The sequence below is a fragment of the Peromyscus californicus genome, unplaced genomic scaffold (genome assembly GCF_007827085.1).
Source record: "Peromyscus californicus insignis strain IS unplaced genomic scaffold, ASM782708v3 Scaffold_4__1_contigs__length_199733344, whole genome shotgun sequence".
NCBI classification, from domain to species: domain Eukaryota; kingdom Metazoa; phylum Chordata; class Mammalia; order Rodentia; family Cricetidae; genus Peromyscus; species Peromyscus californicus.
This window is the reverse complement of record NW_026294562.1, coordinates 103,974,266-103,998,873: the sequence shown is the minus strand read 5'-3', so window position 1 is coordinate 103,998,873 and position 24,608 is coordinate 103,974,266. Positions and strand designations below refer to the sequence as shown.

The 24,608-nt window shown below is 47.7% G+C and overlaps 1 protein-coding gene across 1 annotated transcript in view; it reads right to left on the bottom strand.

Annotated features, from left to right (window-relative positions):
• Positions 1 to 6,840: 6,840 nt before the first annotated feature.
• The window catches only part of Uvrag (UV radiation resistance associated), a 279,199-nt gene continuing 261,431 nt past the window's right edge, over positions 6,841 to 24,608 (bottom strand). Inside the window, 6 exon segments of the mRNA XM_052762201.1 lie at positions 6,841 to 7,992; positions 7,994 to 8,178; positions 8,181 to 8,433; positions 8,435 to 8,518; positions 8,520 to 8,576; positions 8,578 to 8,635. Of these exon segments, the coding sequence (XP_052618161.1) occupies positions 7,933 to 7,992; positions 7,994 to 8,178; positions 8,181 to 8,433; positions 8,435 to 8,518; positions 8,520 to 8,576; positions 8,578 to 8,635 (697 nt within the window). The 3' untranslated portion in view covers positions 6,841 to 7,932.

Here is a 24,608-nt window from a genome sequence, read left to right as displayed (position 1 = left end):
GATGATAGAGTTTCCAGTTGTCTGTCATCAGGATCAAATGCAGTCATGAGTGCTGGGACGGTCACAGCACGGTGCGAGCCGGAGGGTCACTACATTACTGTGGAGGGATGGGTACAGTGGGGCTCATGTCAGCATGGCAGGGCAGGCCAGTCCAGTGCAGCCAGCAGGGCCTGGAGTTGGGTGCTGGCTTCCCATATTGTGGGGTCTCATTATTACCCAGGGTGCTCACTAAATGACCCCTCTTCTTTTTATTGAGCCCCAAATGCAATTCCATAGTCTGATTTTTATCTTAGGGGAATTCCAGCCCTAACAGTCAGGAATGACCCTTTTCAAAATGTACATTTTATTACTATTATTGTATGTTTTTGTGTGCACGATGTATGCACAGGTGCATGTGCATGTATGCACAGGTGCATGTATGGAAGTCAGAAGGCATCTTTGTGGAGTTGTTTCTCTCCTCCCATCTTATCATGCTTGGGTTCCAGGAAATGAATTTGGGTCTCCAGACTCGTGTGGCCATTTATGGGCTGAGCTATCTTATCTACTCAGGAATGACTTCACACACTTTGGGCTGCCACAGACCTCCTAGGGGACCAAGACATACAGTTGTGAGTTATACAACTCTTGGGGGACAGTGTCTAAGCTCTGTCTATTCAGGCATCCCCTCTAACCCCTGTACACCCTGAGCATCACAGAAGGTAAAGTCTAGCTGGTGTTGGGGCAGAGAAGAAATGGGGTAGGTTTTGGGGACTAAAGCCTGGCCTTGAGATCAGCAAGCTGTAGAGACATCTGGTGTGTGAGTGAAAGGTTAAAGATCATTACACAGAAGATAAGCTGGAAGTGTTGTGGCCAAGTTCCTGACTCAAGGATCACGTGATCTGTGGGAACACACAGCCAGGCTGGGCTCTTTGAGGACTATCATGCTCCCTGTAGGTGAATTAGAAGAAACAGCTTTGCTAAGTAACGTTTTGAGAAAAATTTTGTATAGCATTAAAACCTATCTAGCCTTCTTAGATAACATGCTTGCTTAGTTTATTACTGCATTTTCTCAGCAAATTAAAATTAATGTGTCCTCCATCTGATAACTGGACTCTATCTTCAGTAAAAGTTTCATGTCTGTCGATTTTTCATTTTGTCTCCTTTTTTGGTGTCAGGGAACAAACCCAGGACCTCACAAAAGATCAGCAGGTACTTTACCACTGGGCCACCCTGCCCCTAGCCTAAGCCGATTTGTGTACATTTGCGTATATGCTTCCAAAGGCTAGAGGTCAACCTTGGGCGTCACTCCTTAGAGATCATCCACTCTAAAAATATCGTGTGTGTGTGTGTGTGTGTGTGTGTGTGTGTGTGTGTGTGTGTGTGTGTGAATGTAGGTCCTTGAATATCACAGCACATGTCAGCTTTCAGGCATCGGTTCTCCTACTGTGGGATCCAGGGATCGAACTCGGGTCACCAGGCTCATGGTGCAGCAAATGCTTTGCCCTGCCCAGCCATCTTGCCAGCCCATCACCTTGTTTTTTTGAGGCAGTGTCTTTCACCGGCTTTGAACTTGCCCAGTAAGCTAGACAGCTCAGCCGGCAAGCCCTGTCTGCCTCCCCAGCACTGGGACCACAAGTGCACACCTGGTTCTGAGGCTTGAACCCGGGTCCTCATGCTGTGTGTTAAGCACTTTACCCACTCAGCCATTTCCCCAGTTCCCAAGGTAACTTTTAAAAACTCATTACTGATTTTTTTTTTTTTTTTTTTTTTTTTGGTTTTTCGAGACAGGGTTTCTCTGTGTAGCTTTGCGCCTTTCCTGGAACTCGCTTTGTAGCCCAGGCTGGCCTCAAACTCACAGAGATCCGCCTGGCTCTGCCTCCCGAGTGCTGGGATTAAAGGCGTGCGCCACCACCGCCCGGCTTCATTACTGATTTTTGTACATTTAAAAATAAGCCCTTGTTTCAAGGGCTTTAAGTAGACGGCAGGTGGTAGCTGTTCTGGTGCCTACAAACCTTGTTCAGAGGCAGGCTGCCATTAGGTGGCTTCGCTTCCAATTCCTCACAAGCAGGCAAACTGGCAGGGTGGACTCCTCTCCTGTCCCGCCACACTCACAGCAGGGCAGTAGGAGGCAGGCTAGGGAAGGCTGCTGTATAGAGGAGCGAGTGGGCTCAGGGGAGGCTCGTGCCTTCCTGGGTTACATAGCAAGGAGGGAAGAGCTGTTCAAACTCACCCTCTGTTGGGCTGTGGAATTCTCTCTCCTGCTCTGAAGATGCTCTCACTTCCTCTGGTGCCTGTGTGCCGTGCAATGCAGCTCTCCTCTCTGCCTCCCGTGCGCCTTTCTTATGCGCTGTTATGATTAATTCTTGTTACATTTACTATTTATGCTTTAAATATAGACATACTCTCTCCTGCCAGTGTGTGGTTTCAGTCTTGATGGCAAGTCCTTTTACGTGTTGGACCATCCCAATGACCATGTTGCTATTGTTGAATGGTGTTTTTTTGTGTAGCCCTGGTTGGCCTGGAACTCACTCTGTAGACCAGGATGGACTTGAACTCACAGAGATCTGCCTGCCTCTGCTGGGATTATTGGCGTGCACCATCACTGCCCAGCTGTTATCTCTCATCCTTACCTATGTGTCCCACTCATTGTTTCTCTGGCTTGCTGATATTGCTGGTCTTTGTAGACATATCTTTCATTCATTTAAAATCCAGAAGGCCTGATCCAGTTGGGGGCCCCTCAGCCATTGGTTCATAGTTCATGTGTTTCCATTTGTTTGGCTATTTGTCCCTGTGCTTTATCCAACCTTGGTCTCAACAATTCTCGCTCATATAAACCCTCCTCTTTCTCGCTAATTGGACTCCCGGAGCTCCACCCAGGGCCTAGCTGTGGATCTCTGCATCCAGTTCCCTCAGTCATTGGATGGGGTTTCTAGCAGGACAATTAGGGTGTTTGGCCATCCCATCACCAGAGTAGGTCAGTTCGGGCTGTCTCTCGACCATTGCCAGCAGTCTATTGTGGGCCCTCTGAATGGGTGAGATAGTCGATTGGCTTGATCTGTTTGGGAGGCATCCAGGCAGTGGGACCAGGTCCTGTGCTCATTGCATGAGTTGGCTGTTTGAAACCTGGGGCTTATACAGGTTCGTTTGGCTCGGCCTGGGAGGAGGGGACTGAACCTGCCTGGACTGAGTCTACCAGGTTGATCTCAGTCCTCGGGGGAGGCTTTGCCCTGGAGGAGGTGGGAATGGGGGGTAGCCTGGGGGGAAGGGGAGGGGGGCGGTAGGGGGGAGAACAAGGGAATCCGTGGCTGATATGTAGAACTGAACTGTATTGTAAAATAAAATAATAAAATTTATAAAAAAAATAAAATAAAATCCAGAAGGCTGAGCTGTCTATCTATAAGGGGGAAAAAAAGAGAAAAATAATCTCCTTTGAAAATCCTCAGCTCTGGGCTCCAATTCAGTAGATAATGGATGTCAGAGGCTGGCCTGAAGGACATTTGTGACAGCAGGGACAGAGGAGCTCATCTGGACAGGTCACACCAGGACCCTGAAGCAATAGGCTCCTTGGCCACATGGCAGCGGTGTCCTGCCCTTCAGCACCCTGAAAGCCTCCGTTCGGAACTTTTGTAGACGCCTGGGTCAGTGTTTACAGGAATGTCTCTCTCAATGACTTCTCCAAGGTCCTTGTTGAATGGTGAGTTCCTTCCAATGGTGCTTGGTTAAAAAGGGAGTACTGTAGGGTGTGGTGGCACCCACTTTGATCCCAGAACTCAAGAGGCAGAGACAGGCAGATCTCTCAGTTCCAGGCCAGCCTGGGTTACAAAGTAGGGCCCTGTCTCGAAAAAACTAAAACCAAAAACCCAAACAAACGATGAGCACTTTTGTTCAACTGTTTGTCCTTTCTAACCCTGTCCACTCTGGGCGGGGCATTCCCTACTGCACAGACAGGAGCCAGATTCAGGGAGGAAGTGGCTGTGCCTAAGACAGTGGGAACCCAGATGAACCCACAGCAATGTGGCCTCCCACAGGACAAAGGAACACGGCACAAAGGTGGCTGGTGAGGGCAGAATTTTTTCCATTGTTTAAAAAAATAACATGCATGCCACAGGTGAGTGTGGAGGTCAAAGGACAACTTTTGGGAGCTATTTTTCTCGGCCCACCGTGAGCATTGTGGATCAAATCCACATCATCAGGCTTGTTGGTCAGACCTCTCCTGTGGAGTCATCTTATAGCCTCTTTCCAGTTTTTTGTTTTTTTGAGACAGGGTTTTTCTGTATAGCTTTTGGAACCTTTTTTGGAACTCACTCCATAGCCCAGGCTGGCCTCGAACTCACAGAGATCCACCTGCCTCTGCCTTCCAAATGCTGGAATTAAAGGTGTGCGCCACCACCTCTCGGCTCTTTCCAGTTTTTTATAGATTAAGAAATGGAGATCCTTAAATGTTCGATGACTTGTTGAGGATCAACGATTCTAGTGGCAGAATGGTGACCTGTTGTCACGGGTAACAGAACCAGCGTCTAAAGGAGACAGCTGCTCTGTGTCACACAGCAGGGTCAACTCCACTGAGCATGCACACTGAGGACACAGGGCCACAAGGATGCACTTTTTCACACAGAGAAAGAGGAAAGAAGTAACCGCTCAGTTACTAGTATCCTGAGAGCCCAGCCTCAGTCAGCTCTAGTAATAGTTCTGGTCTCAGGGACTTTGCAGTGGCCCAGTGGATCCGTTTGGAAGGATAACTACTGTCAATTTGACATGCTGTAGGATCAGATAGGATCAAGGCTTGGGCCATGCCTGTGAGGGATTATCTAGACTAGATTAATTAGGTAGGAAGACCCACTAACTGTGGGAGGCATCATTCACTGAATAAAAAGAAGAGGCTGAGCATTGACATTCCCGACTGTGGAGCCCCGTGAGCAGCTACCTCAAGTACCTGCTGCGACTTCTCCACCGTGATGGACTGTGCGCTGGAACTGTGAGTCGGAGTAAGCCTTTCTCCCTTCCGTGGCTTTTGTTAGAATGAGAAAGGCAACAGATCCATCGATTCCCGAGTGCTCTCCAAGCACACACACAGGCCTGGTCATGCCTTCTGCATGCCTGTGCCCTCCATCTATAATGTGAGATCTGACCCGGACTACATCTCCATCCGTTACCACAGTGAGTCTTAACGAATTGCTAACACAGCCGTAACTCGACGAGAGAATGTGGCAGCAGATTAAAACTTAGCAATCCTTATCCACTTTGTTTAGCCCCGGTGCTACACACGTGTGTGTAAAGTGGGTTTGATAATCAGCGAGTGACTGGTTGACTGTTTAAGAACAGGTTTCCAGAGTTAACTCAACTTCAATATGAAATTCAAAACAGGAGAAGACAGGACGCAAATATAACAGGGAAATCACGTATACTTTTAACTCTCAAAATAAATATTACTCAATTTTATTTTATAAATACAGATGCTGAGTTTTCCTCCAATTATCAACAGACTGGCTCCACATGCCGCTTATTATTGGTGGTAGTTTAAAAATTATTTAAATAACCAGTTAGGTCAGGATAAATGGGTACCATGAGAACTGCTAAAGAGTATAGCTGGGTATAATCTTCCAACACTAATATTCTGAGGGGAAAAAAAAAATCTCTGGAATTTTTAATGTGGCTAAGGGGAAATGGAGAGAGAAAACATAATCAAATATTCATTTTATAATCTGTGCAGGCTGCTAGAACTGCCTCAACCATGTGAAAACCGAAGGAGCTCTTAGCCGTTCAGAAAAGGATAGATAGCAACAGACTGTCCTTCCCATTTCTATCTCCCAAGCAAATTTTGTTATTATTTTTTCAGTGATTTACAAGACTAATTAAAAAGACCAGTAGGAGATAAGATCATCTGGGAGTTTGGCCTTGGCCACTTTAAACAAAGGCAAAACATACTCTGTTAGGGATGGAAGCTCCGCCCAGGTCACGGGAAGTAGCAAAGGAGGCTGACCCTGCCTGAAAGCTTACCTGCACTTGGATGCATACATCACTGGCAGCTGGGGCAAGCTGAAGGCATGGACAGAACCAATCAGGCCAGGGTAATGCAAACCCATGCAAGAGCATGGTTCCATGCTGTGGAAGTAAACTTCAAAGCCCACCCTTAGGAATTTCAGAAGGCAGAGACCAATGGTAAGAACGCAGACCTCTCTGCGGCTTTACAGTCTCAGGGTCAGGGCATGTGCATGAAGCCTCAGGTGCATCTCCAGCCCCAGGGAGGTCACAGATCACATGGCACTCACCTTCCACTGCACTGACATTGACCTTCCAATACCTTTTACCTTTTGGATGCTGCTTCCCCGCAAGACTCCACAGCATCTGCATCCAAGATGGCAAAGTCTGCCACCTATTTTGACTCCAAGAGCAATGAGAGTACCCTGTGAAGAAGCTTCCCCCCCACAAATGGAATAAAATGGACTTCCTCAGACCAAGCAAAAGCTTCCAATTGGAGGACAGGTGTCTGCTACTCAGTAAGTCTGTGCATTGACTGTATAGAAATAATGGTGTGAATTAGTCCATACAGCAATTTAGCTGCCCACTAAAGCTGGGCCTGGGATGCCTGGACATAATATGGGCATGATTATGAGACCCCGTGAGTTAAGAAGCTATGCGGTCAATGCCACTACTGGGGAATTCAGCTGAGAAGTATGTGTCGCTTTCCACAGTATGCAAACTCAAATGAAATCAACAGTATCAGCTTAGATACGGCCTTGGCTTTTGTTCAGGCTAGCCTTGTCATGATGTTACATGAAGAGATACAGGTTTAGAGGGGAACCCCCCGCCCTTCCCCAAGAAAAAACCAAAACCAAAACAACTGGGAAGGGGAAAATCAGGTCAAGTGAAGTAAATTCCATTTTTTATTCTTCTATACAATACATGGATATGTGGATAAATTTTTCTTTAAGAGCTTGCAACCCTGAGGCAATGTCTGTGGGTACATACTGTATAATGCGACAGTGAATGAAATCTGAATGCAGAATGACAATGGATTTCAAAACCATAATTTAACATCGTGAAATTGCACACTGTCTATGCTTCATCTAGTCTCTTAATCCAACTCTCTCTCGACTTTCTCGCAGTCTGCAAACTGGCCATCCTGACTATGTATCCTGTGTCGTATATAATGGCTTCCTTCTGACCGAAATGTAATAAGTTAACTTGGGATTTATATCTAGGGGTCTTTATCTGGGGAGTGTATTGCTAGAGGTGTGCCCAAGTTTGGACCACAGCATCTGCCCACATAAAAACTTTGGCCCCAAAGGAAGCTGGCTGCCCCCTGACTGTGATGACCTTGAGGTTTCTGAGGGTCCCCTGGGATCCACCACAGGAAAATTTTTCATCAGGGTATGGCACACTAGATGAGATGGAACAACTTGCCCACTGGCTTCAGACTAGCGAATCTACTGCCCCAGCTTGCGGGGTGCATGGCCCATCTTGAGTCTGCAGGCTGACTGTGGTACTTGGGGTGGAGGGCCCCGGACAAGGACCCTCTACTCTGCTTCTTATTCAACCTAATGGATGGCCATAGACCTCTCAGGAAGTAGTGGAAAGCTATTTTTGAATATTCCATTTTGCAAAGTTTTACAAACAATGGCGAGGGCAAATGCTTTTGAGAAACTAAAGGTGACTTCGTTCTATTACATATATATTATCATCTTCCTTCTGAGGAAAACACCCAAGTGTAAATAAAGCGCAGACGAATGCCTATAAGATGACTTGAGCTGTAAGCAAGAGGGTGGACCCTTTGCCTGGAAAGCAAATCTCAGGGACTGGCCCCACTGGTACCCAGTGATCCCAAAGTCAGCCTTTCTGAGGAATCTCCTCCACGGATACTCATTTGTGTCAGGATTATTAAAAAGGTTAAGTGCAGCTTGGGCCTGGTCGGGGGCAGTGGCTCTGCCTGGTCCTATGGTCTGCCCGCTCTCTTCACTTGTCGGAACTCCTGCGCGGCCGGCGGAAGCTGGACACGTTTTCGCTGAGGGCGTAGAATCCTCCGAGAGAACTCCTCAAATTCTCCCAGCACCTGCTCATCGCACTCCACTGCCACTGCGCTGTCCACTGGGATGCAGCTGAGAGCTTCGAGCTGGTCACCTGAGGTGAAGCCTGTGGCTTCCAGCCCGATGATTTCCTCTGCTTGCTCCACGGCACAACAGAGCTCAGCTGAGGGGACCGATGGCACTGGCCTGGCAGCAGGGCGCTGGCAGAGCCAGCCTGCTCGCTGGGTAGTGCAGTGCCATTCACGGCTGCCAGCTGCCCAGGCGGGGCTTCCCCTTGTTGGCTGGAGTCCGAATTTCCATGGTCTCCACTTACACTGTTGCCCAGGTCGACTCCTATTTTCTTATTTTCTTTGGAGAAGTCCAGGGAGGTGTCCAAGGAGGAGGACAGTGGCATGACCTTCCTCTCAGAGTCTCCCGTGGTAGGCATGGCACACCCCCGGCTGGATCAATGCTGAATTGTAGCTGGGAGGAGGGGTTTTGTATTGGAGTCTCTCATTCTCTGAGCTGGCCCGTTTTTCGATGTCCTTTGTCTGGTGAAGGGATACCTCCGGAGAAGCCTGCGTCTGCGCCCCCCAAACATGGAGCTTTGTCTCTTTGGAACAGGGATGGCACTGGAGGTGTGATGCCTGTCACTAGAAGACAAACAAACAATGGGAAGTTACTTTCAGCTCCAGGACTCAGCTTAGATCTTCTGGGACCACGGACATATTTTAGCATATTAATAACAGCATAATTTAGATTTGAGATAAAACAAAAACAAATCTCCAAACAGAATTAGATTATTATCCGTCTTAGATGGTATTTATTATAGCATTTAAAGCAAGAAACACTACAGAGCATGCTTCAAGGAAGATACACATTTTTTAAAGGTTTATTTATTTATGTGTATGAGTGCTCGATTTGCATGTATGCCTGCATGACAGAAGAGGGCGTCAGATCCCTCTACAGATGGTTGTGAGCCACCATGTGGGTGCTGGGAATTGAATCTGGGTCCTCTGGAAGAGCAGTCAGTGTTCTTAACCACTGAGTCACCTCTCCAGCCCAGAAGATACAAATTTATTCAATGTATTGCCCAAGGTAGGATAAGTGACAGAAACCGTATCGCTTGGGGAAAAGCTGAAGGCTACAGACGCCCTGGATCTGCAGTGTGTGTGACAGGCCCAGGCATTTCTGTGAAGGATGCTGGGCCCTCAGCGCTCTCACTCTGGCCTTGACTATTCCATCCCACGGAAAAGCCGCTCACGGTAACTTGCTGATGGATGGCCTTTCCAACATCCTACTTATCTCCTGGCATCAGAGCCACACAGAGAGCACCAAGGGAACCCTTCTTTCTTTTTAATGAAATGTTACCACGGGAAATGGCTTTTCTTTTACAAGGCTGGCCACATCCATTTTTATGATACTTGGTCTTCAGTGACTCCTCTGAGCCAGGAATAATAATCAGTGTCCAGCCACACAAAACTTTAGTTTCTGAAGTCATTTCGCTTGGGCCTTGCAAAGGCATTGTCAAGAAAGTAGAGTAAGTCTGAAATAATAAATAGCCATCAATTAGTGGAGTGGAGTACCAGACCCTGAGCCACGGCTGTAACTTGGCCAGCAAAGCCTGCAGGGAGCGCTGCCTACAGTTCTAGCTGTTCCTGTGTGGGTGAAATGAGCTTCAATACAACTTCATCAGTGACAGCAGAGGTGAGGGAGGTACAGACCATCTGACTTCTGTCCTTCAGATGAGGACACACACAGAGAGGTTAAGGGGCGTGTCAAAGCGCAACCACCGGGCAGGCCTGAAACCACATAACTGGCTGCTACCTGCGCTAGGTCTGTGGCAGGACGGACAGTCAGGAGAGAGAGGCTCTGCCGCCATGGATTCCAATCTTGCAGGAGAAGGGCATTTATAATTATTCTAGTAACGTTATTTTCAAACTATAATGTCAGTTAAGCTCTGACGAACAAGGGCCCTACCAGGCCTCCTGTGTCCACAGACAAGCCCGCAGCCACCCACTCACTCATTCTCTGGATTACTCTACGGTCTCTTACTCTCCGGAAAGGGGTCCCTCCATCGGCCTGGCACATCTTGCTTGGCCATAGCATGGTGTCAGTGAGCTTCATAATAAGAAGTGGTTCCTGGGACACATGTCAAACTGGGCAAGTGGACCAGCAAATGACTGTTTCTAGCTCTTTAGAACAAAACACAGCAAAATCCGCGGGCCTCCGTCTAGGTTTTCAGTTGCTATGCTGTCAAACCCACTGTGGTCGGCTGAGCTATACGTTTTGGCCAACCTTGTTTTACCCTCTCAATGGGCCTGCAGGCTGACCAGGGAAGTACATAAAAACAGCCCAGCAGCCCTCAGCCTGTTGCCTTAGCATGGACGAGCCCAGGAGCGCAAGGAGCTGTAGGAGAGGTCAGAGTGTAACCGGAAGCCAGGCACTTCATGGCTCTTGACTGTGAGGACTGAGGGTCCTGACAGCCCTCTGGGTGCTCTGGCACCGCCCCCTCACTTCCTGTTCTGCTGACAAGGGAGGCTGGGAGTAAAAGACAAACCTAGTGTGCTTCCCACAGGGCGGAAGGGACTTCTGTGGCCCTCACTTGTTTTTACACTCCCCAACGGCTCTCCTTGACTTTACACAACAGAAAAACTGGGATTTTCCTCCCACCAGCTACAGTGGGGAGGAGCGATCATTTTCCTGTACATCCATCTATTTTCTCTTAGGCTTCTGTCATAGGCTGGTGAGTGGGTTGTTCAGGGCTAATGACCACACCTGTCCTAGACCCCACAGCCCATGCTGACTATTATATTCCAAATTCTGCCAACCCCATCTGCATCCTAAGACAGGTACAGCACAGGCTGAATGCCGCTGCTGAGGCCTTCTCAGTAACCCAGACTCAAAGCCTGGCTCTTTGTCCTTCATCTCTCAGACAGATTCTAAGGCTTCGCAGGGCAGCCTTGGTGACATTCCTTAGCATCTCTTTGTGACAGTCTTCTCTAGGTCACTCAGGTATTTATGGGAGCTCAGGAAATGAGAGTGTCTGATATAAACAGGAAAATTATAAAAAAAAATGCTCTTATAAATGGTAAGAAAATGAAGCCAGATGTGATGAACACATCTGTACTTTTAGCACTAGGAAGGCTGAGGCAAGAGGATCAGCAGTACCAGGTCTGCTTCAGAGACACAGTAAAACACTGTTGAGTTCTCTGGAAACTCAGTGAGGAAGTCCACCTACCTAGCGACTTTCGTCTTAGCCTGAGCTAAGATTTGAGCTATGTGAGATGAAAAACCTTTACAAGATTATAACAAAATCTTTCATATAATTTTAAAGAACAGAAAAAGGCATTTCTTGTTGGCTGGGCTACCGATATGAACTGTATTGCTAAGTGGTGACTGAGTGAAGAGCCCACAGGGGTTTCAGGGCCACTGGTACAGGGCGTGGGCTGCTCTGTGTCCCTCCTGTGACCCCAGGAGTAATGCTGACTAGTCTCCCCGCTCTTCTAAGCTGACCCCTAAGGACTGTGTACAGTGTGCATATGAGTATGTACATTTTGTTCTGTGAGCTCTGGGTATTGAATGATAATGCTTTCTATGTGAACTTTGCAATATTAATTTTAGCTGCTCAGAATGGGTGTTTCTATATGCAGAATCTTAGCGATATTCCAGATTTTTAAGATAGCTGAGCTCTGAATAGCTAAGGTATTAAATGATGACATTAAAATTATAAATTAACTACACATGCATTTTAAATTATTACAGTAATTTATACTCATAGGAAAGCAACATAAACTACATACAAAAAAACCCTATCATAAGCTATTACCCATCAAGTAACTACTATTAATTTTGGATGTTTTCCTTCCAGACTTCAATTTTATGTTTAATTAAAAAAAAAAAAAACCCACAACCCATGGTTTTGTGGTATATACATAACTCTGTATCCTGCTGTCATATGTTATTAAAACCTCTGGGTGAATATCATTTTAAAAGACTGCTTTAATGGATGGAATGCTGTAATTTATTTAATTATTCCCTCATTTTTAGGATGTTTCTAAGCTTTTACTGTTAGAAAACAAACAGCTGCTGATCTCTCATAGACCAATGACCTGAGTTTGATCCTGGGATCCACGGGGTGGGGGGTGGGGGGACACAACCAACTTAGGAAACCTGCCTAGTAAATAAATACAAGTGAAGATGATAGCAATCAGAAACCCGACAGGCGACTGGAAATACTGATGCTCGGGTTTTAAGGTTTTAGTTAAGGTTCTTTTTGTCTGATTATGGGCTTGCTTCATGATAATTTCATCTGATTGAAGAGCTTAAAACTCAGATTTACTAACTGTGACCGATTTTTAAATGCTATTGACAATTCACCTATCAAGTGAGACTTGTACATTATGTAAGCCGTGATTAAAAAAGAATTTCTACACTTAAACACACACACACACACACACACACACACACACACGCACAAAACCAAGGGGCTTGAGGATACAGCTCAGTGATAGGAACATTCAAGCTTAACATGGGCAAAGCCCTGGGTTCAACCTGCAGTATTGCCAATGGGAGAGAGGGAAGGGGGGGGGGAGGAGGGAGGGAGGGAGGGAGGGAGGGAGGGAGGGAGGGAGGTAGAGGGGAAAGGAGGGAGGGGAACAACCTTCCTCAGAGCCTCAGCATGGGCGAAGCAGGAAACACAGTAGCTTTTCCTGACATCCAGCCCCTGCTAAGGGGCTCTGTGTGTTCCTTATTGGGGTGCAGAGCCTGAAGTTCAGGCAAGCTGATGGAGTCCACTGCCTCTCCTTAGTTAGGTGCCCTGAGAAAATGCATCTTCTAGCTTACAGTGTGTCCAAACTGGAAACACTGTATTGGGGGTTTAATGCTACAATTATAAAGAATTGATTTAAAACAAGCAAAACAACCAACCCCACAAGAGCTCAAAACTACCCTAATCGCAGATTTATTGGTCATTGTTTAGTGGAGAGAAAAAGGGCAGAGAGGTAAATAACCCGGCCATGTCAGGGGCAGCTCAACGACCTAACAGCAAACACGTGCTGTTACACAGAAGGACTCGAGGTCAAGCATCAGCACTGGAAGAGGCCAAGTGGCTTGGAGGTTAAAGGTCAAAGAGGACGGCCTGGTTTAGGTTCGGAGTCTATCGCTCGCTCTCGAAATGAAGGTGTCTTTCTCATTGTGGGAGCCCCCATCTCTCCCAGTCAGCCACCTGCCCTGCACTCTACAGCTCTAAAGACTTTGCTGGAGAAAAGATGTTCAAAGGCCTGGACTCCACTCCCAGGTCAGCGTCATCAGCCCTTTATTTGGAGTTACAACTCTCCCATTTACTAGTTACATGACGGGGCAGTTTTTCATCGACCTTGCGTAAGACTAAATAAAGTAACCTGCTTCCAGTCCTGGGCAAAGCTGGGCTGGTGGTGCCTGCCTGGCATCCAGCCCTGGGGAGGTGGAGGTAGAAGATCAGGCTACGCAGCAAATTTGAGGCTCTGTCTCAAGAAACCCCCAACTAAAACAACAAAACAAAACCAAAGAAACAAGCCATCAAGGCAAGGGTAAGCGAGTTTGAATCAATGAACAAACCTTTGCCTGCTGTGAATGGGTAGTTTCTTCCCTCTTGAAGAATGGGGTGGGGAACGCTTTGAATAAAGCGGAAATGCTTCAAATGCCCTATTCAGATGATCTACCAACTGCGTAGGGACCACCAGAACTTCCCAGAAACCTTTGAGGTCTACATTCCAATTGTTCCTGAACCCCTGAAGCACAGTTTTTCTCCATGGAGAGGTTTTTGTAAAAAGAAAACCTCTATTTCCCTGACGGAAATCAAGAAGACCGTGGCCAGCAATTTAACAGCCTGTGCGGGAACTCCTGGCAGTGACACCAACCTGTGAAACAGCAGAGCCCAGTGTGACTCTACTGTCCTTGTCCCCCACCCTGTTGTCCTCACCCCTGTCTGACTGAAGCCATACTCTCCTTCCTCCGAAGAGAAGGGATGAGGACAGAAAAAACCCTAGGAGAAAGTGTTAGCTCAAGAAGTGATTCTCCACATCTTCCTCTTGTCAATACTGTGACAGGTCTCAGCCCTAGCCCTTTGGTGAAATGGTTATGGCAGTCCACACCTGGCTACGACGGCATAGGCATGCAACGCTAGCACTCAGAAGGTAGAGGCAGGAGGATCAGGACTTTAAAGACATCCTCAGCTGCATACTTACTGAGTTCAAGGCCTGCCTGGGATGCATGAGACTTCCAAACCCCACCATCAGGGGCTGGAGAGATGGCTGGGTGGATAAAAGCACTTGCTGCTCTCCCAAAGACCTGGAGAGTTTAGTTCTGAGTGGGCGGCTCACAACCACCTGTAACTACAGCTTCAGGGGCATCCAAAGCTCTCTCCTGACATCCTGGGACACTCACTGCAGTCTTAGAAAGACAGGAGGACTGTCCATGAGCTCGAGGCCAGCCTGGGCTGTTATCAGTGAGTTCCAGGCTAGGGTTAGACAGTGACAGAAAGCAGAACAGACAAAACACCCAAGTAAACAAACCCCAAATAATAAGGGTTAAATGTGGGGTTTTAGAAAAAATTTGAGTACAACAAGCAGTCACCAAGTTATTACTCATAAAGCTAACATCTGTGAAGTGCTCTGTAAGCACCCTGTTGGCAGCCTTACATAAAACAACATATCTGATATGGATTTACAACATGCCCCCACAGTTGGGCATGGATGCGAATGCCCAGCGGACCTAGGCACTTCCACCTAGCTATTTCCGGGTCAAAACGTCTCACGTGACCAGGACCCCGTGGCTTTGCATGGTTGCGTAAAGCGCAACCATGTGATCTATGCGCATGCGTGGAGTAGCCACATGGGCCTGTGTGCGCAGGCGTGGCCCAGCCTTTATAAGCTGGCGCCATATTCCCGGCTCCATCTTTTATTCACGTGTCTTTTCACAGGCCTGAGCACATCTGTCTCTCTCCCTTATCTTAATAAAACTCTTGTTAGTGGATTCTGTCGAGTTTCGTGAGGATTCCTCGCAGGGTAAGAGCGCCGCTAAATAACTAACAATATCCATACAATGTCACAAAACAAGCAGCATCCCCATTTACATATGAGGTCACAGCATGGAGTCAGGAACTAGACCAAGGTCAAGGGTCACTGGGTAGAAATCTGAGATTTACCAAAGCCTGTATGCATTGGCTCCTTTCTCTGCCTTGGCTCACTGGACTTTAAAAGTCCCTGTTGCTACCAATGCACCTACATTTGCTCTGATTCCCCTGAGGAGAATCAGGGAGCAAGTTCAGGCGAGTGAGTGCGTAGCAGTCCCATGTCTTTTCTTCCTAGAGTTCTATGTGCTGTGGGGCATTCTCACACCAATTACGTGCAGAAGCCAATTCTGCCACGAAGCTGCATAAAACATGGAGGGAGGGAGAAAACAGACCAAAGAAAAACCATGAAAAGTTACCACATCAACAGAGTTTGTGAAGCGGGGCAGGTTTTGTTTTAAAACAATCCCTCTCACTCTCTTTCAGATCCACCAAGGAATGTTTTATCTGTCTGTAGCGCAGGGTGGGGGTGGTGCTTGCTGTGGAGTAGTGGGGGAGATTACGGCTCTCAGCCTCAGGTAAGTTTTCCCCTCTCTGCAAATGTTTCCTCTGAGGAACATTATCAGATCACAGCTGGTCAAACCACTAAATCCTGATTGTCAGGATCCGAGCCAAAATCTACAGCTACAACTCAGAGGAATAGGGGTACTGAGAGAGAAAGACACACACACACACACACACACACACACACACACACACACACACACACACACACACACTTTTAGATAACATCTGATCTTCTCTCGACCCCTTGCAGCCCTGACCTCCTGGCTCTTTCTACCTAGCGGTGTTTAGGTTGGTGTTCGGCCATCAGGCTGTTTGACGCTCCAGGCACTGCTCTGCGCCAATATCATGTCAACTGTACTAAAGAGCAATAATCGTTTCTCACCTTCTTAAAGATTACTGCTAAAATAATGCAGAGCGAGGACAGGGCTGCGCTCAGCGCCAAGCGGGTCGCCAAGGCGAAGCTGAGGTGGGATTACGTCTTTTGGCAGCTAAGAAATTATGACATAAGGTTAGTTTAAAACAAAACAAAACAACCTCCATAAATTAGACTACTATTCACTTTTCAAAATTTAGCCAAGGGTGGGATTTATCTCTCTCCTTTCCCTCTCTCTGATCAAGTGGAAGCCGGGGCCTCCTCTCTGGAAGCCAAAATTAACAGCTAGATCTTATCTCCCAGGAGAGAGCGGGGTTAACAGTATTAAGCAGGGTCTCCTGGCCACAGGCAAGGGACCTAAGGGCCTCTCACCATTACCAGATAAGTAAGTGCTTAATCTTTGCCCTGATGTTAACAAAAACTCCAAACAAAATAAAAACAGAAACAATCTTGGGCCCACAGTGCAGGCTGAAATGTGTGCTTGTGGCCACCTTTTCCCTGGGATCTGTTTGGAAGGATTCCTGCCAAAGTCTGACTAAAATAAGCAAACAGTATAAAAAGGGAGAGCTGAACAAGGAGCCTTTAGATGGCTCCAAGTAGTGATGGGAAGATGGACCCTGAGAAGACTGAGTCCCACAGGCAAAGGACAAAAGCAGCAGCAGAGAAGATCAGTCCCCAGCACGGGATGGGAGCGCCTGTTTATCATGATCCAGATCGAGAGAGTGGCCCAGTGTAGGTCAGAGGTAACGGCGGGGAGCCTCCCACCCAAGCTCCACCTCACAGCTGAAGTCCTGAGCTGGGGAATACACAGAGATTGTCCACGGGGGCCATGGGAAGGTCCTGGGACGGGTCAAGTCAGTTCCATCACCCATCAACTCTCACATTAGGAAATCAGGACAAATTAATAATGTACTGAAATTCAGTCAGCCATCGGACATTTGGGGGACTATAAAATGGTCTGTAGGAATAGACATAGCCCATCTTGATGTCATTTATGTGGAGTGTAAGTATCATCCTACAAGAGAACACGGAAAGAGGTCCAGGAATGACAGCTGGGGACCCCGTTGCAGCGTCTGGACAGTACTTGAGACCTGGGACTAGTAAGCTGTTTATGCTGAAAACTGGGAGGGGAAACCCTCCACCATTCGCCAGGGAAGCCAGGGGAACACCAGTCTCACAGAACTAGTCACAGAAGGAGCCGGAGGGAAATTAAAGCCCTGGCCTGAGAATGCTCTCAGAATTTAAAACCAGCCTTGGAAAGGAGCTAAAGGAAGCATGAGACTCCTGAGGCCAATGACAGAAACTGTGAAATGAAGTCTTTGAAAGATATTCTAACGCCGAGCTACCATCAAGTTACTAATAAACTCTGACACAAACTGAACCATGGGACTCAGCTGCGTGTTACTTTAAAAGAAAACCAGATTGCTCTGCCACCAGGTCAGAGGAGCTGCGGCCTCGGGCAGAATCCCGAGTTACAGTTGTCCCCCAGTTAATCACTGCTCCATAGCAGACCAAGGACTCTAGGGTTCTGTCCTTTGGGGTCCAGGGCGAGACTAAAGAGGCGCAGCACATGCTTAGTAGCAGGGTGATTAACTAAGTCATTTACTCAGCCCTCCGGTATACCCCAGCATCTCTACACACAGGCAATGGAAAAAGCCACACTTCCTGCTCTTCTGGGCCTTACAGCTAGTGGGAGGGCTAGACATGCACTGTAGAACCCAAGACACAAATGCAAAACAACTACCTCAGACGTGTACCAAGTAGGTGTGAACACAGGCTAAGAGTCTGTGACAGAGAAATGACCCAAAAAAGGCAAAGGTTTCCAAGGCTAGTAGAGTTCTTCACTAGTTGCAGGACAGGCCAATGTGTATATGTATGTGTGTGCATATGTGAGTATTTGTGCATATGTACATGTATGCCTGTACACCACGTGTGTGGCTTGTGCCCTCAGAGGCCAGAAGAGAGCACCAGATCTACTGGGGCTGGAGTTACAGATGCTTGTGAGCCACCATCTGAAAGTGTGAGCACTGGAAATTGAACACAGGTCCTCTGGAAGAGCAGCAAGTGCTCTTAACCTCTGAGCTAGCTCCTTAGCCCAGACCTTTTCTATTTACATAAAACTGATTTTTCTTACGTTTTTGTTACAGTAACAGCTGACCAGCACAATGTGTTTTAGGCAAGATGTCTCTCTCCCTCTCCTCTCCCTCCCCCCCCCCCCTCACACACACACACACACACACACACACACACACACACACACACACACACACACACACAGAGACAGTGACTGACTGATCTGGGAAGATGCACTCTGCAGCTGCAGTTGGAAACAGGAAGCCCCCCCCCGGCCCCCCCCCCCCCCCCCCCCCCCCCCCCCCCCGCCCCCGAGTGCCTGCTGAGAGACTGCAGGCTGTGAGCTTGCTGCAGACAGAGGCAACTGGACTAACTGACAGCAGATGTACAGATGTACCCAAGAACAAGGGGCGACATAAGAGGGCCTAAGTCTTCGCCTTTCGGAGCAGAACTCTGGTTTTCACCTTTCTGTTTCGGCTGTACCTGGGATCAAACCTAGGACATCGTGTGTGGAAGGTAAGTGCCCTACTACTGAGTTACGGCCGCAGCCCAAATCCAGGTTTTCAGATACAGGTGAAGAGGAAGAGCCTACAGATGCCAGCAGGGTGCAGTCTGCGGGATGGACAGAAGCAGCAGGCGATGATGGTGCGATCCCTTTTCTGGACCCTGTGTAGAACACACTGTATTCTGAACACAGCGAGAGGCTTTGCTGGTGAGGATTAGAGCTGGCCTCTACGCCTGCTCTGTTCACACCTTAGCTCTTTCATGGCCCTGTCACCTTTAAGTGAGTTCGTCCCTCAGTCCCTCAACTTTCCCATTTAAGTCTGGAGAGTATGATGCACCTAGATTCCAGGGGTGTTTGGAGTTCTTGGCCCAGTAAGAGCCATTGAGTCCTCACTGACCAGAGGACCTCTGGACAGGCAGCGTAGAGAATGATTTTTACAGGAAGCCTGAAGTTGACAATCTTGGAATTGTATTCTAAACTGAGCTTAAACCCAAGGATTAATGATCAGTGGTCGTTTTGGGGTTGGGTCAGCAAAGAGCTTATCACTAAGCCTTCTTGAAATTTATGGTAATTATGAGCTCTCCAGACGGCTACCTGCCAGTCCTTGTTAACACGTGTTAAAGGAGGCCTCCTGAAAACCGTGACTGTTAAAGCAGCTTTTCCGTGATTTCTCTACCCATTCGCTTAAGCACAACCACCCTCCAAGACCTAACTCCAGTGCCACTTCTTCCTCGGAAGCTTCTCTGACCATGCCTATCTGAACGATCTCCGGAACACCCCTGATTGCGGGACTTTTTGCTCTACACCGTCACGTGTGTTTCAACACACATTTCCAGCAGACATCTCAGAACCTGTATTTGCTGCTTGTCAGTCTGAGTCTCTGGGCAACGAGATACACAAAGAAGTTTCCTGCGGAGAATAAAATAACCACAACACCAAGGTGTATGCTATGCACACTGCAGGAAGAAGGGGTCAGTTGGGAGCTTTGGTAGAGGAGGCTGTATCTAACAGGCACCTTGGAGGATGTTAATCAGGGAAAGAAGGGAAGGAAGAAACATGAGAATGAGAACATGAATATATCCGTGTGTGTGTGTGTGTGTGTGTGCGTGTGCAGGGGTCTAGAACAAAAGGGCATCCCAGCTGTGAGCCAGGCCTTATAAACCAAAACCGTATGTGAGGGATCTAGCCTTCCGTTTCTTGAAGTCCAACCTTTCACTTTGTGATTTATCCCTGTACAGAGCTCAGAGTGCGTACAGTAACTTGTACCTGGACCTTCCAATATACCCGGGCTGATCTGAGGTGTGGCAAGTCTAAGACATGCTAGATTTAAAAGGCTTCTTATGAAAAAGTAAGGTAGGGGATGGAGATGGCTCAGAGGTTACGAACACTGACTGCTCTTCCAGAGGTCCTGAGTTCAATTCCCAGCACCCACATGGTGGCTCACAACCAATTATAATGAAGTCTAGTGCCCCCTTCTGGCATGAAGGTTTATATGTAAGCAGAACATTGTATACATAATACATAAATAATTTAAAAAAAAGAAAAAGTAAGGTAAAAATAGCTTATTTCTAATCTTTTTAAAGGGGCTGGAGTGATGGCTCAGTGGTTAAGAACACTTGTTGCTTACAGATAACTGTGTTTGGTTCCTGGTGGCTTAGAACTGCCTGTGACTCCAGTTCTGGGGATCCAATGCCCTCTTCTGGCCTCTGCAGGAACCTGGACATGTGGTGCACATACATATAGTCAGGCACACACACACACACACACACACACACACACACAAATAAATCTTAAAAAGTAATTTTAATGAGTATATGTTGTATTATTTTAGTTAGATAATCTGGATTTTGAGTTAAATCAAATGCATTATTAAAAATTAATTTACCTGTTTCCTTTTTCCCTGTTAAAATGCAGCTGCTAGAAAACGCTGTTTGCATTTATCGCTCATGCTATCTGCCGACTAAGCCCTGACACAGAGGCCTGGAAAACTGGTTGCTGTGATAGTGTTTCCAACTCCGAATTTCCTGGCTACTTTTTAGATCTTCTAAATTGCATTGAGTAGATATTACTTTATAATCAAGAGGATAAACAGAAATTAGACAGAAGCACTAAGAGCAAACATCTTCAGTCTGGATCAGCTCGCTGGTGGGGAAGGCAGCCCCAGTGAGTGAAGAACTCTGTCACTGGCAGAAAGTCTGAGCACAAAGGATGTTGGACAGCTGTTCTCCATCCTGACCGAAGACAGAAGAAGCGGAAATGGGTGTTAACCGCAGGAGGGGGGCTGTAAGTTAAATATAGGGAAGAATTTCCTGAGGTGAGGGTGTTTAAACTCTGGAATGAGTTATGGAAGGAGCCTGTCCCCCAAGGTCTTTTAAAGTTCCACAGATGCCCATATGCCTTGTGTGTTCCTGTCTGGAGGCAGGGAGATGGCCCATCAGGGCTCCTTCTGAAATAGCTATCTTCAGAGTAAATAACTCCAGTAAAACTTTCTTTTTCATTTACTTTCAACTAGGCCTCGCTTTTTGTATTAGGATGCCAGCCTGAGAGCCACACTCTCAAAAGCAAGCCCATGTGATACTTAAGTAGTACTCTTGAGACTTCAAAGACAGTGTCATTTGATCTAAATTTAAAGACTATCATCAGCTAGCTGTGTTTCATAAGTCCTTTGGAGGTCACCTGCCAGAGCCCAGTTCTGAATCTGGAATAAGCATGACTAAGGGGAAGGATGAGGGGAGACGTTTGTAAAATGTGAGGCTTTTAAACGTTCTTATCACTGCATCAAGGTGATCTTAAAGCGCATTGATTGCCTACTGCAGACATTCATTATAACTTTACCGAAACAAAAGCCAGCCTGGTAGGGCAAACTTATCATCCCAGCTCTTGAGGGGTGAGACAGGAGATCAAGAGTTTAAGGGAAGCTTGGGCTACACCAGACCTGTGTCAACAAACAAGCACCCAAGTGCTAGAGTTCTTAGGTAGCAACCTTTCCCTACTCCTTCTATTTAAAGCAGTTGAGCACAATTTTCTCCGTTTGCAAAGGAAAGCAAGATAGCAGCACATGGGAGGCAAAGGCAGGAGGACTGCTATAAGTTCAAGACTAGACTGTCCCTCCCTACCACCCCTGGGATGGGGGAAGGGACAGGAAGAGTGGATGAGAAGTGGAGTGGGTGAGGATGAGGATGGATGGGAGCATGGAGGATGAGGAGCATGGTGGATGGGGAGCATGGAGGATGAGGAGCATGTGGATGGGGAGGATGGAGAGCACGAGGATGGGAAGGATGAAGGATGGGGAGCACAGAGGATGGGGATCATGAAGGATGAGGGGCATGGAGGATGGGGAGCACAGAGGATGGGGAGCATGAAGGATGAGGAGCACAGAAGATTGGGAGCATGAAGGATGGGGATCATGAAGGATGAGGGGCACGGAGGATGGGGAGCATGGAGGATGGGGATCATGAAGGATGAGGGGCACGGAGGGTGGGGAGCAGAGAGGATGGGGAGCATTGAGGAGGGGGATCATGAAGGATGAGGGACATGGAGGATGGGGAGCACTGTGTTCCAGGCCTACTTCAATGCCAGCTCCCCAAGGAAGGTCCACAGTCCTCAGAGCAGCCAGTAAAGGAGTTCCTGCCAGGTCAGGTAACTTATTCCCTTTCTTAGAGCATTTTATATTTTTATTTTTGATTATTTATTTTCTGTTCCTATTTCATCACCTTGATTAGACTCTAAGTGGCAAGAATGCCCCTGTGGGTGTTTGTCTCATGAAGAGGACAGACACAGCTTAACATTCACTGCTTTGCCCCACGCTGGGACCACCAGGTAAAATGGATGCAGACACCAGCACCACACTGCTCACAAGCCCTGTGGATGACATTTGGTGGCAGAGGTGACCCTGAGTCACGGAGGGGATACACCTTTGCCCCACATCTGCCCTGTGCCTGGTGGTGAGTGAAATAGGGCTTAACTCCACCTTGATCCGTCAGAGCATCTGTCAGGGCAGGGGTGGGCTGTTCTGGGTGGCAGGAGCTAGTTAAAGTGAATCACTGTGGGCAGAAATGTGCGTGTTATGTCAGTTGAGATGGGTGGGAGAGCCGGGGAGATATATATGCAAGGCCCTGTCGGCAGACATCACTCTCCAGCTCTGTGCTGGGTAAACTGTCACATGGCAGTCAGCAGCAGCAGCTGGCAAGCACATTCCTCCTTGACCAAACTCAGCCCCTGAGGCGACTCTGAACCTGTCCATCAACTTGAGTCCTGGACCACTTTGGAGTTGGCAGAAAAAGAAAAGGAAACATATAGGGCATCTATGGCATCGGTGACTTTAACCAAAGCATTTGGGAGCATAGTCTCGAGGCTGAAGTTCTGCTGCCCAGACTGCTATCAGCTGACCGTTTCAGGGGTCCCCGCCACTAGGACAGGACACCAGGGATCACTTGGGAAAGCTGTCCAAAGCAGTGAGAACCACGCCCATGCAACTGCGTGTGTGAGGAGAAAAGGGCTCACTTCAGGACTGGTCAGGTAGTCCTAAACACTAACACTTACAGTATTAGTTAAGAATTCTGTAATACACAGGGAAAAAAATCACTTCATTAAAAGAGCCTTTCTCACTGCCCTTTCTTTACAAAATCAAACAAAACAGGCTGACATATAACTTGGACGCTTCCCTGAGGAATTCGATGAAGCCATTGATCCTCTGCCAGCTTGGAATCCTCAGCTTGGACACCAACAGGACAGAGAGCAGTGTGCCTCCACGGGCCCTATCAGCCAGTGGTAACCACTGCAAAGGGTTTCCTTCCTAAAAGATGGTAAGTCTCCCTGAGGAGATGGGACATTAAGTGACTCCTCAGGGAGGAGCTGAGTTTGTTTGACCTTTGCCCTAAGGAGCATGAGCTGGGGGTGGGGTGGGGGAGCCCCCAATCTACAGAGGCTCTGGGAAACTCTTGGATTTCCTGAGGCTGAACCCGCTTGTTCTGGCTTTGTTTAGGGTTGCAGAGTCTGGCCTGTGGTGGTCTTGACTTGGAATCACTAGGAAGCATTCACTTTCCCAGTACTGTGCCTTGAAAATAGTGGCCCACTTTTCATTACCACGAATTTGTGTTAATGCACCGGCATGGTTGGCATGGCTGGCACAGATGGGCACTATGTAAATGTTAAGTTTGAGGCTTAAAAGGTTTGCTATGCCAGTGCCAGGAGACTTAGACTCCTTTTTTATTGCTACATGTTCATGGGTCAATGGCACTCACAGTCATTTAATTTCCCTGTGCCTTAGAACTGAGTCACTGAAAAGACAGTGAGGGGTCCCCAACTGGATCAGGCCCTCTGAATGGGTGAGACAGTTGATTGGCTTGATCTGTTTGGGAGGCATCCAGGCAGTGGGACCAGGTCCTGTGCTCATTGCATGAGTTGGCTGTTTGAAACCTGGGGCCTATGCAGGATCGCTTGGCTTGGCCTGGGAGGAGGGGACTAGACCTACCTGGACTGAGTCTACCAGGTTGATCTCAGTCCTCGGGGGAGGCTTTGCCCTGGAGGAGATGGGAATGGGGGGGGGGCTGGGGGGAAGGTGAGGGGGACGGGAGGGGGGAGAACAAGGGAATCCGTGGCTGATATGTAGAACTGAATTGTATTGCAAAATAAAAATAAAAAATTAAAAAATAAAAAAAAAGAAGTGGGGAACGGCAGCCAAGCAGCAAGAGGAGGCACTGATATCAGTGTTTTGGGGAGATGGTCTCAAGTCCCCCAGAAGGCCCGATGTCCACAGTTACAATAATTTGCTGCCCTCCCTCTCTCCTCTCTGTTTTTGAGACAGGGTTTCTCTGTAGACCAGCATGGCTCTAAAATCAGTGATCCACTGCCTCTGTGCTGGGGTGGTGATTTGTGTCTTATGATAAAGATTTCTTCCAGCTTTTCATTTCTAATTTTGTATTCTTTTCCTTAAAAAGCATGAGCTCTCAAGTCGAGTGGTGGTGGTGCATATCTTTAATCCTAGCACTGGGGAGGCAGAGGCAGGTGGATCTCTGAGTTCAAGGCCAGCCTGGTCTACAGAGTGAGTTCCAGGAC